This window comes from Diadema setosum, chromosome 3 (assembly GCF_964275005.1).
Source record: "Diadema setosum chromosome 3, eeDiaSeto1, whole genome shotgun sequence".
Lineage (NCBI taxonomy): Eukaryota > Metazoa > Echinodermata > Echinoidea > Diadematoida > Diadematidae > Diadema > Diadema setosum.
The window spans coordinates 25,654,423-25,674,077 of NC_092687.1; the positions used below are offsets into that span (position 1 = coordinate 25,654,423).

General features: G+C 36.7%; 1 protein-coding gene across 1 annotated transcript; it reads left to right on the forward strand.

The window, feature by feature from the left end:
• Window positions 1-3,239: 3,239 nt before the first annotated feature.
• LOC140246721 (uncharacterized) lies at window positions 3,240-3,860 on the forward strand. The gene has a single exon (XM_072326060.1). It carries the CDS (start codon window positions 3,240-3,242, stop codon window positions 3,858-3,860), a length of 621 nt encoding a protein of 206 aa, XP_072182161.1.
• The last annotated feature ends 15,795 nt before the right edge of the window (window positions 3,861-19,655 follow it).

Consider the following 19,655-nt stretch of genomic DNA (forward strand, 5'->3'; position numbering starts at 1 on the left):
TATATATATATATATACATGTAATGTTTTGGTCCCAGTCATTGCGCAGAGCTCTTTCTAAACGGACCGTATTTTTGAAGTCACTTTTTTTTTTCATAAACTGAATTAAAAAACAAGGTGTGTGTGTTTTCTTTCAAATATCAAGATCGGGTAGATAAGTTCATTTTAACTGAGTTGTGCATTATTTTCTGTTTTTTAAGACTTAGCCACTTAGACTTTAAGACTTAGCCATAAATTCATGCCCGATGACTTTTTTGGGGGTATTTGCCTTTGTTTAGGGCTATTTCATTCATATTTCTAATTGTGTTCTTCTGTTATTATAGTTATCTTGAAGGGATTTTTTTTTCCCTTTTCATTTCTGTTTTGACAAATGAATATATTCATTCATGCATACAGTTCCAATATGTTACCTTTAAAATGATATATTGACAATAGTTTTGTTTTCCAAAATTTCTATGAAACATCTGCAAAGGAAAGGTGTTTGTTTTAATCCCCTCTGTTTTTTTCTTTTTTTTTTCAAAGATGTAATGAGGATTGCTTATTTTACCACCTTCTCCCCTTGGAAACAAAAGTGGATCACAGTAATTGTAATAAGGCGTTAATCAATATGCGTACCAACTTACCTTCATGGGCTCTTTGGGTCTGGCTGTAGTTAAACAAATAAAATTGAATAAATTTCTTTCAGTTTTTTTTTTTTTTTGACAATATTACATGACGATTTACAGCTTAAATCGCATTTGATGGTTCAATAAGCACATACAAAATAAGTTTGGCACTCATATTTTTGATAGACGGAATATAAGAAACATGCAATCCATCACCAAAAGTATTATCTCAGACTCCCCCCCCCCCCCCCTTCCTTCTTCCTTTTTTTTTAAACATGAAGATGAAACTGTCATAGACATGACACGATTTTCCTTCCCATGGTTTCAAACAGAGATCAATCATTCTGTCGAGTTATTCATTGATTACTTTCAGTGTTGTACTTTGTGTACCACCACCCGCACACACGCACATACACACACACACACACACACACGCACGCAAAGAGGGATGGAAGAGGATGAATAAGAAATTACATATTCATCAGTTCCCCATGCACGGAAGACTGTTATATTTCATCTCTGATAGAAATGCAAATGCCTAGTCATTATTTTGCTCTTATTTGTTTGCTCTAAATTGTTTTTAAGAATTTCAAAATTGTGCTGACTGTTAGGGTACGTTTGAATCACAATTTATGTGAAATGTACACAGTCACCTTTGTTATGAGCGTGCGATGACGTTTTTGGGGTTGTCTGAGTGCGCAACTCGGCATTACTCTCCTTCCGATCTGGTTTTTCTGGCATGTCTAGGGGGTGTGTCAACAGTACAATGGTAAGTGATAGCAATATGGTGCATAAATCATGCATTTTTATTTGGGGTTCGGTTGGCAAGGGACTTGTTTGAAACATGAGTTTTGATCCAGTTTGTCCGTGTTTGCTTGAATGTTTTTTTTTTCTTGTTTTTGTTTCGTTTTGTGTAAGTTTGTACTCGTTAATTACGGGATGATTTTGCTGCAACACGCATTTCCCATAGACAGCTTTTTAAGTATACTCGGGACTCTCTTTCAACGGGTTAAAACGATTACGAAAATGAGATAATTCTTTTAAAGATTAATAGAGATGGGTGAGCCTAGACATTAATGGGAGCCAACAAATCTGCACTGTCTACATAATTTAACAAAGTTTCTTCACAGAATATACTTCATATAAGAAATAACATCCTAGAAATTATAATCATTTGCAAGTGACTGAGATGATAGTTTCTATTAGTTTACAGGGATGGTATAGTATTGATGGAAATGAAAATTTGGCTTTTAAAATTTTGTGAGATACCAATAAACCACTTATGAAATATTACAGACCATGCCATTGTAAAAGGAATTATTTGATTAAAATCGGTTTTGGAATCGCCGAGACTTCCAAAATCAAAGTAACACAAAGGGATCAGGATAAAAATATGGGTTCCACCTTTACCTAATATTTCCGTATTTTGGCTATCTAAGCCATTTCAAAAACAGATTTTCATGAAATAAATGTTGAATTTCTTTTTCGAGTAACAAGCTCTTTATTTTCTTTTTTCATGAGAGATTTATCATTATCTCTTCAAAAAAGTCAGAAACCTGAAGCAAGTTGTAAACCGAAATTGTACCATCCCTATTATTTCAGCAAATAATGTTGCACGCTGCGCATTATACCCATTTTTCCGTCACCATTATCGACGGACGTTGATTCTTCAGAGACCTTTGAAGATTTTTCTAGAAGGTGCTTCTGCTCTTCACTAGACGTCAACGTTTTAGGGCCTTGGATGGCACTACTTCCCGATGTGTGTTTACTTCCTGAGTAACGAAAAAAAAAAGGTAATATAAAAAAAGAAAGACTTTTCACCCTTTAATGGAATTAAATCTTCAGTTGGGTAGGACTTTTCTTTTTCTCTATCTTTTCTTAACCGGTAGAAAATTTCACACTCACGTTAAAGTAAAGGTATGAAGAGTTTGTTCGCAAAAACCGATAAGTCCATATTCGCCAAATGGAGATATTTGCGATTAAAGGTCAAGAAAAATAAAGAGAATAATAAGAAAATTGTTGTTCCTTCTGACCATAGCATCAAAAGTCTACCTTTATATGTAATGACCAATATATAATTTAAAAGGTATTATTTTGTATTTTATGACAGGGAGCGTACTTCAAAATCTTCAAAAATAGACTTATCGATTTTTGCAAACAAACTCTTCATATTGTACACTTAAAATTAAGACATTTTACAATTAACCATCCCAAGGATAAGAAAAAAGGCCAGACGGAATGGACCTCTTAAGGCCTGACACAATTACGTGCGACTATAATAGACGATGTAAAGAAGCATTTTTAATCATTAACTCGTCAGGGCAATATTGATTGTGATGCATCTTGTATGAGGGAAAGGAAAACATTCTTCAAATTTTTATTAAATGGAAATTATATAGTATTGTCTTCGTGCCTGGTCATACGGATGTCTTGAGCCCTAGAGAAAAAAACAAAAAAAAAAAACAGTCAAACAAAAATGTGATCGATTCGCAATTGATATTTTTGCACTATATATGCTGTCAATGCTCAACTTTAAGAATTATAATGCGAGATATATATTTTCCGAACATAAAGCCGATACAAGTACCATAAAATTGGAACCAAACTCTCTGTTCTTCAAGCGACTGTTCGTGAAATGAGCGACGGACAAGAAACCATCGTACGGTCCTTGTCCTTTCTCAATGAAAAGTTCGAGGAGATGAAAGTGAAGACGGAAAAGCTGGAGAAGCAGAACAAGGAGCTTCAGGCCCAGAATAGTTTGCTGAAGGAGAGCGTGACTCAGCTGGAGAACCGATTGACCGACCTAGATCAGTACCACAGACGGGTCAACCTAGAATTTGTCGGCATTCCCGAGACAGAGGGGGAAAACGTTAAAAAGATCGTTGTAGAAGTTGCGAAGCACGCTGATCCCAACTTGGCCGAGCAGGACGTGGACGTGACACACCGTCTCGGGCCGAAAAAAGAGAAAGGCGGACCTCCAAGGCCCATAATAGTACGATTCACGACACGATGTGCCCGGGATGCTGTGTATAACGGAAGAAAGAACCTGCGGGGCAAAACCAAGAATCAGAGGCTCTTCATAAACGAGAATCTCCTGCCAGCCACCAGGCAGCTACTTGCGAAGGCCAACGTGGAGAGAAAGAAGGCCGATTACAAGTACCTCTGGACATCGAACGCCAGAATCCTTGTAAGGAAAAACTCTGACTCTCCGGCGATTGTCATTTGCTGTGAGGAGGATCTTCAGAAGATTAAGTAGATTGTATAGATATCTAGTCTACTTGTGGCTTTACATTGTTTAACATCATGATGATATTATGTTATGTACATAGTGTAAATATTCAAAGATGAATACACGACGCTTTCAGAACGATTTAGTTGATAATTCATTGTCGGTAAATCATTTCAATCTAAGCCCGAATGATCTACTTACATTTCCATGTGAAACGAATTCCACACTCAGCGTATCACATATTAATATTCGATCTATTAATGCAAACTTCGACGAAGTACAATTGTTGTTTGAAACAGCGCTACAATCTAAATTCAAGATCATTGGAATTTCAGAAATATGGCATGTCGATAACCCGAATCTGTATAAATTATTTGATTATAACTTTGAATACCAAAGCCGAAATGATGGTAGAAGAGGTGGTGTAGCAATGTTCTTACACTCCGAGTTGCGTTACACGCGCATGCGTGATATCGCTATACCGAATACGGAATCGCTCTGGATGAAAGTAGAACATGGTAACACGCATATTATTGTTGGTACTGTATACAGAAAACCAGGTGGAAAAATTGATGATTTCTGTAACAGTTTAAACGATGTATTGCATCAAATGAGTTTAGATAGAAACGAGTGCATTATTCTTGGTGATTTCAACATCAATTTACTTTCGGAAGATGACAAAACTAGTGAGTATATATCAATGATGGAATGCTATGGTTTGCAGCAACTTGTTAAAACACCTACACGAATAACTAGACATAGTAGCTCTTTGATTGACCATATTTATTCAAATATCAGTTCGTGTCAAATTTCAGCTGGAACCATATTAGCTGATATGTCAGATCACTTACCTGTTTTTGCTTTATTTGAGTGTTACTTCCAAAAAGCAAGATTGCAACCTCATGCCTCCGAAAAAAGGTTCCGCAACTATGCAACCTATTCTCCAGTAGCATTAGGGAATGACTTAGATTGTATTTCATAGGAAAATGTTTATGACTGTACCGATGTAAATGATGCGTACGATTCATTTCTTTTGATCTTATCGAGTCTTTGTGACAAACATATTCCCTTTAAAACACCAAAAATAAGAAAACATCGAGTGAAGAAGCCATGGATTACACCTGCAATAGCAAAATCAATTTCAAAAAAGTATAAATTGTATAAACAGGTACTTGCGTCTAAACACAATATTGATTTAATCGTGAAATACAAACGCTACAGAAATACCTTAACAAAGGTTTTACGGAAAGCAAAGTCGATGCATTATTATGAACTTTTTGATAGAGATAAGAAGGATATACGGAAAACGTGGAACCACATTAATGAAATATTAAACAAAAAGAAAGACAAAACAGATAAATTGATTGTAGAGAGACTTCAGGCTTCTGAGAATGGTGTTAGAAGGGAATGCAAAACACCTCGAGAAATAAGTGAAAGGTTCAATCATTTTTTTGCTGAAATCGGGGAAAATTTAGCTAAGAAAATAGAAATTAGTGAAAACGATGCTTACACTTTCATGAAAGGAGGAGTTGATAAATCATTTTTCATGTTACCTGTGACGGTGATTGAAGTACATCGTATTATTCTCTCTTTGAACGCAAATAAGGGATGTGGATATGATGACATCCCAGTAAGAGTTGTACTTGATGCTGCTCGGTACATAGCTCATCCTTTAGCATACATCATAAATTTATCAATATCATCTGGCGTATTTCCTGATGCGCTTAAGATTGCTATAAGGTACTACCTGTTTATAAAAAGGGAGCTAAAGATGCGCCTTCAAACTATCGGCCTATCTCGGTCCTTCCAATAATTAGTAAGATAATCGAAAAACTGGTAAACAGTCGTCTGATGAAATTTTTTGAGGAAAATAAAATATTATACAAACACCAGTACGGTTTTAGACAAGGACACAGTACAAAACTATCGCTGATCAATCTAAGTGATGAATTAACCAAACAAACGGACAAGGGCAAGGTTACCGTTGGATTATTTTTAGACTTTGCAAAAGCTTTCGATACGATAAATCATGACATTTTGCTATATAAATTACAACACTATGGTATACGTGGGTTACCGTTAAAGTGGATGCGCAGCTATTTATCAAATCGATTTCAGTTTGTATGTTATGGAAATGAAAAGTCTGCACAACTACCGATTACATGTGGTGTACCACAAGGATCTGTATTGGGACCCACTCTGTTCTTAATTTATATCAACGATTTGCCACAATCCACAGATTACTTCAGTTTTCGATTATTTGCGGATGATTCGAGTTTATTTCATTCTTTTTCATCTGGAACTGAGAATATTAACTTAAAGGAAGTTGAACATAATTTCTTAGACGTTACGAAATGGTGTAATGCTAACAAATTAACAATCAACACGTCCAAAACAAAGTATATAGTTTTTAAAAGTAAACGTAGACATGTGGAGATAAATGGAAATATTATGGTACGCACAGACATTATAGAGCAGGTACATTCGACTTTCTTTCTGGGAGTTAATATAGACGAAAACTTATTGTGGCGAAAACATATTGAGTGTGTCTCTTCCTCAATGAGGAAAACAATTGGAATCATATTTAGAATTAGACAACTTGTGCCTAGACAAATCTTACAATTATTATACAACACTCTTATCCTTCCGCTTATGTCTTATGGACTAGAAGTTTGGGGATGTACATACCACTCATATCTTCAATCTATATTTTTGTTACAAAAGAAATTAGTGCGTGCAATCTGTTTCAAAGGACCTAGGGAGCATACTGGCCCTTTATTTCATCGTTTACAAATGCTAGATGTTTACAGACTATATCAATCTGTAATTGGAACTGTAATGTTTGACCTAATCCATCATACTTTACCGCATGATATCTCTGATTATTGTTTTGAAATTGACCATAAGCATGATACAAGGTTTGAAAATAATATGAATTATAAATCAATAAGAATCAGATCTGAAACAGGTAAACACGCCTTATCATATGCAGGCAGTAAAATTTGGAGAGGATTTCCTCATTATGTCAAAAAGATAAACACCCGTAATGCTTTTCGGATATCATTGCGAAAATATCTGTTATCAATATAACAATGATCCCCTATGAAAACATGTAAATAATTATGTACATATAACAATTCTTCTGTAAATATTGTAAATACGTTATATTATATTATAATCTATATCATTGAAAGGACTGGCCTCGACTAGCCTGCAAGCTATTGCCAGTTCTTTTTTGCCAAAATATAACTATTAATTGTTGTGACTTTGTTGACGATGTTTGTTTGTTTGGTAAATAAATCTCATTTCCTTTCATTTCATTTCATTTCATTTCATTTCATTTCATTTCATTTCATTTCATTAAAATTGCAACACCTTGCCTGGGTAACGAATTTTGGCACATTTTTTTTTCTTAGCGCCTATTTATTCCATGTGGGGAGTAAGCTCCTACTTTGATTTGTACCGTCTGTTCTTGACTTACATGATAGAAATGGGAAGTTTGCTTACTTTTATTTTACTTTTTTTGTGGGGTGCATTTTTTTTTTCTTAACGCCTATTTATTCCATGTGGGGAGTAAGCTCCTACTTTGATTTGTACCGTCTGTTCTTGACTTGCATGATAGAAATGGGAAGTTTGCTTACTTTTATTTTACTTTTTTTGTGGGGGTGCATTTTCACTAGCAAGGTTATATAACTTTATTGTCATTGCCAGAGGGCATTTGATGAACGAAATGACTGAAATAGGGAAATAAGGTATTAATTTAATAATCAATTATATGGTCAGAACCATTGTATACCAAGAGCAGCGACATGACAAAACTAAAGTATACCCACTTTTACTTATGTGGATGTGAAATTTTGTTGCAGATATATAATATAATATATATATATCCATAATCAATCTTCAATATTCCAACTCATCGTTAGTTTACCTTTGCTTTCCCGTTGATTTAATCCACCACCCTGTCCCTCGGCTTCTCCACGTTCGTTCGTCCCGATGTTATTTCTCGTAGTCGAACATGGCATACCTGGCATTTGCAGAGTGATACCAAAAAGGAAAAGTCATTTCCACCATTGCATTATCCCATTCAGGTGAAACCCAAAGAAAGAGAGAACAAGAAATCAAAGTAGTTGATATAATGGTGGCTGACCATTTTCACAGGATTGCAGTGACCAGGTAAAGGTATCTATCGACTTACAAAGTGGTATTGGTTATAAAATGTCAATGCATGAATGATATTAAATGTCTAATATGAAATCAGCTTCCAAATATTACAGCCCACTTCTCGATCATTACAGTTTGTTTGTTTGTTCGTTCGTTATTTCTTTCTTCTTTTTTTGATATGCCCTCAATAGGCATTCATACATCTTTGGTTTAAAAACTCCTGAATCAGAAGCAGGACAATAATGATATAAAGATTGATTTTGTTCCCCCCCCCCCAAAAAAAAAAAAAAAAAAAACTTTTTACTAGACTTAAGAAATAACAGTAAAAATAATAAACTCACCCTCTTTCTTTATGATGACACCTACAAGGAAAACCGACGCCACAATAACAGCAATCCCGATGCAGATGTACAGAGGCGTCAAATTTGGGCCTGGGGCCAGAACTTCAGAGGCAATACCTTCCTCTTGTTCTTCTTTTAAGAAAAGAGAATAATGATGACACATACAGCTATTGATGCGGTAAACTTCGACTGACATGAAACATATTCATTCTTGAACGTAACCGAGTAATGCTGCATGTCTGGGCAATACCCATTTCCATTTTGGGGATATATTCAGTTCACTATAATGCTGCAACAAATCTCTTGTATGGGCAATCGTAATATGCTGTGCCTTATGCCTTAACAAACTGTAAAACAAATAATAGGCAAACACACTTGGATTACAAAGGCCTAAGGTTCACGGTCTAAGGCGATACAGCAGTCACATCGGTAGACCTAAAAATATCTTTTTAATATAGTATTTCTTCCCACCTCACAAATTCTCGAAAAAGGTGCATACTTTGTTTCTGTTTTCATTTTTGTGATTCAAAGTTCTACATTTTCAGCCTTTATTTGCATTTGATTTGTAGAAACTGTGCTATATTATAAGCTATATTATAAGCCTGCTTAAGCGCATATTCATCATAAACGTCCAAGGGGGGAAGATGTTAGGGTTGTACAAAGAGATGTCAGCTCTTTCCTACCGAAGAAATCAACGTTAGTCACGGAGAGGATGATAGCATTGTCGATCAGTTCGTCGGCATTTTTCAAGATCTGGCCACATTGGTAGCATCCGCCCTCCTTCTGTGATACATTTATCAATATCAGGCCGAAATCGGCCCTCAGGATAAGTTTGGATTTAAACTGCTGAGTCACGTGCGCACCGTACTCAATAACGCCATCTGCCGGCCATTCTGTTACAAGTGCATCGAAACTTTGGTTCCTGCACGAGGACAATGAATTTACGGACTTGCTGCTCATCCAGTATTGCATCTCCACATATCCGGCATTTCCCAAGGAACAGTGAAGAGTGACATCCTGACCAGAATTCGATGAAACTTGAAATTCTGAAGTTGCACATGCTAATTAAAGAGAAGAAAATTAAACGGAACGATACATTGTAAAAACATTATTGAGGACCTTGGCAGTTATTCACTGACCAAAATTATCGAAAACTTAAGGTTACAATAATCATAAATTTTATCAGAGAAAAGGATCGAATATAGCAAGCATGAACTCGACTTGTTTTGTTTTTAGAGATTAACTTCAAGATTAACTTCAAGAAGAACTGGAAAATAATGTTTCGTCCGTTAAATGACTAATTTATATCCTATGGTCTCAAAAGCTATGATTCATGGGATAATTCTAATGCATTCCTCAAACAGGAATATAAACACACACAAAAGCAACTGCATGAAGGAAATAAAAGAGAAATGGGGTAGACATTACCTAGAAGAGCAAGTGCGATGAATGTGCGAAGATTACACCCTGTCATTCTTACAAAAGCAGTGAGTAGGTCTTGTATGGGCTGTGGGATAGAAAACATCTGAAGTGAGCATAGAAACTATTTAACTTCAAATATATTAATGTGTACATTACACTTAAATCAAAGTGAAATAAAAAGTATCACATATGGCCTTCTCATTCTGCATTACTGTGTTAACGCAAGCGTGGACAACTGAACCTCACCACTTATATACACTCAGCCAAAAACAAATTAATGAATAAAAAATTATACTTTTTCGAGGGCATATTTTTCATGGAAGATTTTAATGAAAATCCAATAACCATATTAAAAGTAATTTTATTGGCTATACGCCTTAGCTAGTACGTCAATATAAAGGAATACATTACGAATGAGTTAGTACCTTGTTTATGGTGTTCCAAGACACAAACGATAAGAAATTGCAAACATTGATAGGCTGCTTGTTTTTGTTTTTTTTTCATTTTCGAATGCCCTTCAAGATACAATGGTAAGAAAAGACCAATTCAACACAATGAGAGACATGAATAAAACTTCAAAAATAAGTTTTCGTTATCTTTATGTCTTTAAACCTTAAAAAAAAAATCATAGTGGGAAAATACGAATGTTCTGTCAAACTTAAAGTTACATAGGCAGTAAGGGAACAAAGATAATCAAATGAACAGAATATAATTGTATTTCATTTTTTAAATTGAATAATTTAAGAATATATGAGACAAATGCAAGAAAAAAACATTATTAAAGATACTCCTGATTTTAGGAATTAATTTAAATTCCAACTATTTTTGGTCATTATAATTTCTTCTCTAATTTCATTTGAATTTGTTCTTGACAGGCGATTCTTCATTTCCGTCGATCATTTTAGCCTTTGTGAATCGCTTGGTTTTCAGAGACATGATAGAAAAAAATAGCTAAATTGTTGCAACTTAATCCATGTTTTTTCATTGTGTTAAATTTGTCTTTTGTTCTAATTGTTACATGGAAGAGGACTTACGCATGGATGACGCCTTGTTCATTTTTGCTATTATTACTTTTGTGCTTTCAAAAAGACAAAAAAGTGTTCACTCATGCGTAAAGTCCCCCTTTTTATTGATCTACCAGGCTGATAGCCAATTAATTTCCTTTTCAAGAGGTTTAGAATACATTAGATTTTATTCAATTAATATTCTGTGAGAAATATCAACTTCAACTAGAAATTTCGCTATGTGAATGGTATGCCTCCGTCATGATGTATGGTTCTCCCAGTAAAGTCTACAGTGCATCTTGACAATGTGTGTTGACATTTTCACACATAATTTAAAAATAAAAAATAAAAAAATAAATAAAATGACATATTTGTCACAAATATGGTGATTTTTCACTTTCCTTGAAGTAGGTTTAATTGGATCAATGGCAATATGTGACCGTGCACCTCAAAACGAACATAAAGTCGCACACACTGATTTTGCGTGAGGACTGAAAATAAGTAAAATGGGTCAACCTAGCCGAACTTGACTTTTTAATATTTTCTGAAAGAACGGGTCTTCTTTTACATTATGCTAAAATTTGGTATAATAAAACGGGCAGGAAAGTGTGTTTTTTTAGCAGTTTATCTCAAACATATTTGGTAGAAGAGTGTGATTAGGTGTGTCTTTAGAGTCCCTTTTTTCATTTCTGAAAAACCTTGTCCACACCCTTCACTTTCAACTCTAATAACTTTTAAAAGGATAGTGCTACTGCTTTGAAAGTTGGCATTGATTACGAACAGAATGTGTTAATGAGGAATGCTTGATTTCAGTTTAATCTGATAATCCCTTCATTGTTGTTACTCTGGTGGTTTACTTCCTGTTTTTTTTTTTGTCCCATTCATGGCACAGCCAGCACGGTTTGGTAAAGATTAAGCGCTTGAATACATACTGTACTTCAGAGCCTCTTTTTTCAGTTCACACTTTTCCTGAGTTTGTGCTTTCTTTCCAATATTTAGATAGGCTAGGAGAGTCCATGTGATTTGAGTTATACATCTTTTTAAAGCTTAAAGTCTGTTCTTTCAGAATATGGTCTTAACTAAAAATTCATGTCTGGCGACTTTTTGTTTGTTTTGAGGTGCAGGGTCACATATCGTTAAAGAGAGCAGGTATTAGGGAATTTGACGATTGTTACTTGACCTTTACTTCCTTTATAATTATGCACTGTGTCATTTCCAAAGTATGGAGAAAGAAAAGTGTAATTTCAGCATTAAATAGTTAGATTTTTTTTTTTATTTTAAGCTTGCCATTGACCCTTAACCTTGGACCCCATATGCTAAAATTACCCAGGGAATCACCGACAGGCAGTACATGCATACAGTGTGAAGTTTCATGATGATACCTTGAGCCACTTCTGAGTATGGAGGAAAAAAATTAAATGTAGCCTTTTCACTTGAGCCAAAAACTTATAATGTATACTTGGCAATGTATACATACACTGAGTTTCAAGAAAAACATCCCATGCATTGCATAAATGAAATGGAACTAGTGACTCTTAAGGAGCTGACCTTGACCTTTTGATATAGAAATATGGAGAAAAAATGAAATTTTAGCACCTTCGCATGAAATTTCACCTTGACATTTGATATTACATGCCAAACGTTTTCTAATTAATCTGACTTTGGTAATAAATGTATACACTTACTTTCAAGAAAATACATTCAGGCATGGCATAGATATGAGGGAAATAGTGCATTCTTTAGCATTTCACCTTGAACTTTGACCTTTGACCTTGAGCACGTGCATTCAAAAGTTGTTAGGCACAACTTCGTCTACTCATGCATATACATGCCAAGTCTCATTAGCATACCTCGAACGCTTTTTTTTTTTTTTTTAGTTACGGACAGAAGGACGGATGGACGGAAGGACAGACAACCCGAAAACATAATGCCTCCGGCGACACTTCGTGATGGAGGCATAGAAAGTGTTTACTTTGTGTGTGTGTGTGTGTGTGTGTGTGCGTGTGTGTGCCGAAAAAAAATATAGGCATACAATTTTGACCAGCTACAACAAAAGGATCCGAGAGTCGAGTTAGACAATTTTCTGAAACGACATTACATTATTCTCTAACTCTTCCTGCTTTCATTTAACGAATAATACGTTTCATAAAATACTTGGTTTCGGAGACATTGATGATTTTATGAAACTATGTTGAGTGGTTTAGGAAATCAGAATTTTGAGAAAACGTTTTGTTCCCGATGCAATCGTGATCACGGACAGGTAAGTCAGTTTTCACCTCTTGACAATGGGCCGAATGCATAAAACAAGCAATTGCTTCAAGCAAAAGCACAAGCTCGTCTAGCAAAAGGTCTACCTCAAGCAATTACCGTAAGCCCCTGTTCCACTATGCCGTTCTCGCTACGATTTGACAATTTTCTCAGATCGGGGAGGATCGGGTAAAACCTGAGCCGATCCGGACACAGTACGATGTTACAACGCTCTAAGTACGCTGCAGTTACGACTACCACGTGCTTGTTACGCTCTTTAACTGCGATGATCGGGAATGAGGCATTACGATCTCTGCCGCTGCAGCTACGCTTTAGAACGATGTAGCTACGCTGTCAGTGCGATGTTGCCGTTATCCGATCGATGCACGCTGTATGTACCTACGCTCTGAACGATTTATACGATCTTATCACGCTGTCACCCCGTTCAGAGAGCTGAAAAGTGCCCGATGTGCCCTGATGTACCCCGATTCGACTGTCGATCTCTGCAGTCAGTCAACTTATTAGCATGCAGAACCGAGGTTCCTCAACACACGGTTCTTTTGCAGCAATGCATTGTTATAAACAAAGACGTGCTGATTTTTCCAAGGCTTTTTCTTGATGTCCTTGCTTTTATAGTCCATCTTCCCCCAGTTGTAGATGATTTCATATTCTTCAAAATTCTGCCATGTCCTCTTTCTCCTCTTTAAGCATCACGTGCAGTCTCTCTTTCTTCGCCTTTTGGGTAGCTGCTTTGCTTCTTTCTTCTCTTCTTTTTCTTCATCTCTTCTCCTTCTTCGAAAATTTGGGCTCCTTCTTCTTCATGTTCTGCCCTGAGAGGTGTAGAGACAATACCCTCCTCCTCCTCAACAGTTCTGCCTGTCGATCTCCTTGATCTTCTTCTGGCAGACATTTTTGTGAAAGTTTTCTTCCCGTTCTTGTGCCGATGTTACTATGCTCAGAAAGACCTTGTAAAGCGGGGTTCCCATTATCACGATTGGCGCAACGATTGAAATCGTGGTATTAATCGTGCAGCAAGCGTGATGGTCTTATCAGATTGTATCAATCGCGTTAATCGTAGGAAAATTTTGGACGGTTCAAAAATTTTCTACGATTATCACGATTAGTTTTTGATCGTGATCATCGCATCAGATCGTCTAGGATCGTATCCAAACGCAACAAATCTCTTCTAATCGTGCTTCTTAATCGTTTTGATCGGGATCGACTTTTTCACTTTACTTCCGCTTATCATTATTATTGTTTTTTTGCCCATTTGCCCTTATGTTACTCATAAATTGATTTATTTTGTATTCTGATACGTGGTAGCCTGCATCTTTAGATTATTTTTTTTCCAAACGGTAAATTGTATGACGGTGTGGGGTTTATTTTTAAGCTACATTACCAAAATCATTTTTTTTTTTATGATTTCATAAAATGAAAGTTGTATTACAGATTTTTAGATGTTTTAATTAATGAGTTGCTATTACCATTATATACAGACACACAAAACAGGATAGGGGATTAACTTTTGTAACGAAAACAAAAAAATGAGCAAAAATAAAATGGCAATTGTATGTCTGCACGTATTGACTAACGTCAGTACAAAGATGAGAATAATTTAATGAATCGTGCTTGAATGGGTACATAATTATATCAAAGGCAAATGGTTAATTTTCAAAAGTATATCACAGAGGTTTTTTTTTTTTTTTTGGGGGGGGGGGTGCAGTATCCTGCTGTTTGTGTATTGTGCATAGTAATTAAGAGTTGTTGTGTCATCAGCCATCGTTTGACCTCTTTACATCTATTTTGACACTTTTCAATGTCTTTTTTTGTATGCTTGGTAGAGCATAATTTTAGAGGAAAATGGTTATTTTTAACTCTCATTATTACTGCAAATGTAAAAGTGACCATCGTAGTGGATGTGAGCTCACTCGTATGATTATGACAATGAAGATCACTCTTATTATTTTTCAAAGTTAGTTATTCAAAAAGTGTAGCAATATACCCCTGCGAAATAATTTTGCGTAAAACCTCCTTTTTTGTTAAAAAATGACATCGTTTTTATTAGTTTGTCACTTTTCTGTTATGTGTGTGTATCAGTTAAGATAAACATTGTTAAGTTAAACACTAAATCAAGCCGAATAAACCAAACTTTTAATAACCCATGAGATAACGACATTTTGAAATAAAAAGGCATATGATACACATATAATATAAGCAATACTATCCATTCGGCCAACTTTCTTATATCGAGCGTATATAACACACAATACTATGTTACATAACATTCAAAATGTAAATACAGCAGCGCGCACTCAATCAGTTACAAACGCGCGCTCAAACAGGTAGCCTAATTTACAAACCCAAGATAGATATTTTCAGCATTCCAACATGGTAACTATGTAGGAAAATTCAAATTAGCTGCCGTGCAGATTGTCAGACATGTCAAATAAGTTTGTTATTGAAGTTACCATATCACCATGCGTTTACGTATCAAATTCCAATGGCTTATGTCACTCAGAACTGAAGATAGGGATCTTTGAAGGCGGCCATATTGTAATTCAAAATGGCGGCCGACCCCGAGGCTAGATCTCTTGGATCCGGCAATTTTTGAAATCAGCACCCCAAAATACCCCTATGTGCAAAATTTCATACTTTCCGCCGGATGTGAGCATTATTTTTTTTTTCACATATCTGCCCCACTATAATGGCAGGGACCTTAGTAGAGCAGTGGCAACACTGAAGAGGCTGCCCTAGGTATATAAGATCTTGTTATTATCATTAGTTTATTCCTGTTCTGTTTGTTGGTTTGCTTTGTTTTGTGTCAGGGGGTTAAGTTGTTGCCAGTTGTTCTCGTGCGTATAGTCCATTGTTACACAACTAACCACTACGTTATGACGATGACATCGCACAAAGAAAGAAACCACACACTCCGGAAAAGTGTGAACTGTGAAAAGAGGTTTTGAAATACAGGGTCTATTCAAGCACTTAATCTTCATTAAGCAAACGTAGCTGCGCAATGAATGGGTCAAAACCAGGATGTACATCACCGGAGCAACAACAATAAAGGTATTACCTGATTAAAGGGACTGCAGAGTACTGGTTAAGGTGATGATTCATTTGTTTCACCTTGTTTTTATAACTCAGCCATGTCAAAACCGATTTTCATCAAATAAACTTTTGAATCCCCTTAGAATTGTATGCTCTTGGACATCTCATAGAGAGCGGTTTTGAATATCTCGCAAATCGTTAAAAGCTAAATCCTCACCTCGACCAGAGCTTTACAAGCTGAAATTATGCCAGTTTTATAAACACATTTCGTCAATAATAATTCCAACTTCCAAAGTAGTAGCATCATCCTTTCTAAAGCTATTAGAGTAGAAGTTGAGGAGTGTGTACAGGGTTCTTAAGAAATCAAACGGGGACTCAATAAGACACACGTAATCACACCATGCTAAAAAATGTGTTGCAGAAAGATTGTTTCATTCACTATTTCCTGTTCCTTTTTTTTAAGAAGATTTGCTCTTTCTGAAAATATGAAAACTTCAAGATTGGCTAGGTTGACCCATTTCTTTCTTTCTTTGAAGTCGATGTTGAAAGTGACGAGTGCATAAAGGAAAACGAAGTGAAAAGGGGCCTGTACAAAAACATGTAATCACTTGACAAATGTTTTTCGAAAAATAAAAAAAGAAAAAGAAAAAAGAAAATCCAACCCACAATACTGCATCCACTTTATGATCCCTAACATAACAATTGTGTAGAAGAATAAAGACTTTTTTTTTCGGAAACAAAATATCAACAACTGAAAATCGAGTAGATAATTAAAGCTTATGAAAATAGCAGGGCGTATCGGTTTATTTATTTATTTTTTTTTTTTGGGGGGGGGGGGGGAGGGTGGCCTGAATGCTAGTTTTGTGGTGCAAGGTCACATGAAATATATACTCAGTTTTCTCCTATTTTTTCTGTCCTCTATACACCTGATATTGTAGTAATTGTATAGCAATTTTTGTTTAACTGCTCCTCAACATAACAATATCGGTATTTCGGAGCTTGGGTATTTCTCCCAAGTTCATTGTGTCAGTACCGGTAATGCAGGGATAGCCTGGTGGTAGTTTCGCCTCCCGGAAGACAGGTTCAATTTCTTTTTACCGACACGCTTGTTAAAATGTGAATTAGCTACAATGTTATCAGTACCAAGGACAGACAAATTGGTGAAAATTCGTGTCTCCTATCTTTACCAGCCTGCTTAATTTCTTGCTGTCCTAGACACTGTCTGTTTCAGAATTTAGCTGATATTTCTCAAGAAAAGTCAAGCAAACAATAGACGTAAAGGATATTTTCAACAAAGACCATTGCTTATTTTGCGCGGTAAATTAGATGTAAATTTAAATGTCACTCGTCATTACATCTTAGACTTGTTACTTCCTGTCATTATTGGAAGAAGGTGATACACAATTAACCGAGATGACAGCTTTGAATTTCATGAAAGAAAAGAAGTCAATTTTTGTACGCTATGCTTGACACATTAGCGTTTTCACATCAGCCCGATGTTTCGAAATTTGTTTGTTTAATAGATACTTTATTTTCTGCAAATCAACAAATCAATCAGCAAATCAATATACATAAGGCACATGATCATGAACATGTGGGAAATATACAAAATAGATTCAAAACAGAGTCGTTTGACTTGCGTAAACAAAGATATAAAAGGTAATTAATGATACAATATACAGTATGCATGTCTATGCAGCGGGGATTACAACAATTATAATTATGGAGCGATAATGCAGAAGGCCGCCATTGTAAGCATAGCTTGAAAGGATGGCCGGCCAGAGGAAAAGGTAGGGACGTATACTAGTTTCGTAATACTACAATACAATACAAATTCTGCTGCGAAGATAGCAGGGGGAAAACGTGATGGTGGTGGATGTGCGTGCAAGTGCTAGAAAGTGCAGAAATAGCGCGCTACTTTGCTGACTATTATCTGCGAAAAATATCTCGAGCTTGGATTTTTGTCGGGCTGATGTGAAAACGCCTAAAGATTATACCCCCGTCATACTAGAGGCAGAATGAGCCGGAATGCCGTTGGAATGAAAATTCTTCCTGCCTTCTTGCATATTCGAAGTGCATTCTAAAAATTCTGACGATATTCTGAATGCGTTTCAAACATTCGGGTCAATTCTTGTGGCCAGCCCAAATGTTTTAAGCATGCTTACGACATTCGAGGAGCATTCGAAATGGAGAAATATCGATTTTTATTCGAAGGGTATCATTCTAACTGGACTCTGATTACATTCTAAATATTCCTAAGGCATTCTAAATATTTTGACGGCATTCTAACAGCATTTGAAACAATCTGCTCTCACTTGGGGAGAATCGGAACGGTGTTGCACCTCAAATTCTGCCAAAATATCTCGAATGCCCGAATGCTCATACAATTACCCCCCCCCCCCCCAAATTAAATACTGGTTTAGTGAAAGGTTAGAGTAAAGATTACGATTAGGGTTAACTTTAGGGTTAGAGTTTGGGTAAGGGTTAGGATTAGGTTCAGGATTAGGAGTAGGGTTTGGGTCACGGGAAGGGTCTGCGGTAATTGCCCATGCAGGGGGTAACTAGCCTAGACACTCTCTTTCAAGAAGGTCTTGCTGGAGGACAGCTGCAATCTGTAGCAAAGCAATATAGTCCAAGGATGATCGGGTTGAGACTGGTGAAAATCACCATTTTATACGCTATACGGAGACCATTCCAACGCCATTATTTGACACACACGGGAAATTCGTGTTGCATTCTAAGTACATTCTAAGTATATTCCAAATTTCCGGGCTGCATTCTGTTTGAATTATTGAACATTCAAAGTATATTTGGTAGCCATTTCTGGAACGTTCTGACCGCATTCGAAATGAGTTTGTGCTGCATGCGGACGCTTTCCGACCATCAGACTTCGGGCAGCAATCGAACCGCGCTTGTGCGGCATTCGAAGCGCTTTCTAAAGATTCTGACTCCATTCTAACTGTAGTTATATTCTGAATGTTCGTACATGTTCCAAGTCGTATCCGGGCACTTACCCCCTGGGCAACTACCCTCCGGATAACTACCACCCGGATAATTACCCCCAGGTCTATTCCCCTTTAGGGCAACTACCCCCCGGTGAGTTGGCTCAGTCGGTAGCGCGTTTGCCTCACGATCACGCGGCCCGGGTTCGAACCCGAGTCTGGACTGAGCAATGTTGTGTGTAAACATACCGTCCCCTCTAGCAAGAGGCAAAACACTCTGTCCCTCGGATAGGACATAAAATGGAGGTCCCGTGTATGAGAGAGTCACAGCTCATGCACGTAAAAGATCCCGCTTCATTCACTCATCGCAAAGAGCAGGGTGTCTAACCCGGTGAAGTGGTCCCACCCCACATCCAACTGGACCCCATGGAAGACCAGCTTATTGTAGCTGAATATGGGCTATCCAGCCATCTTCACAGATGGAAAATGAACAACAACAACAACAACAACAACAACAACAACAACAACAACAACAACAACAACTACCCTCCTAGGGCAATCACCCTCCAGGGTCATTACCCCCGAGGACAACTACCACCCGGTCATCTACCCTCCTAGGGCAACTACCCCCAAGGGCAATTACCCCTAGGACAT

What these genes read in the sequence shown, in the direction of transcription:
- LOC140246721 (XM_072326060.1), top strand. Translation starts at nt 3,240, where the DNA reads ATGAGCGACGGACAAGAAACCATCGTACGGTCCTTGTCCTTTCTCAAT.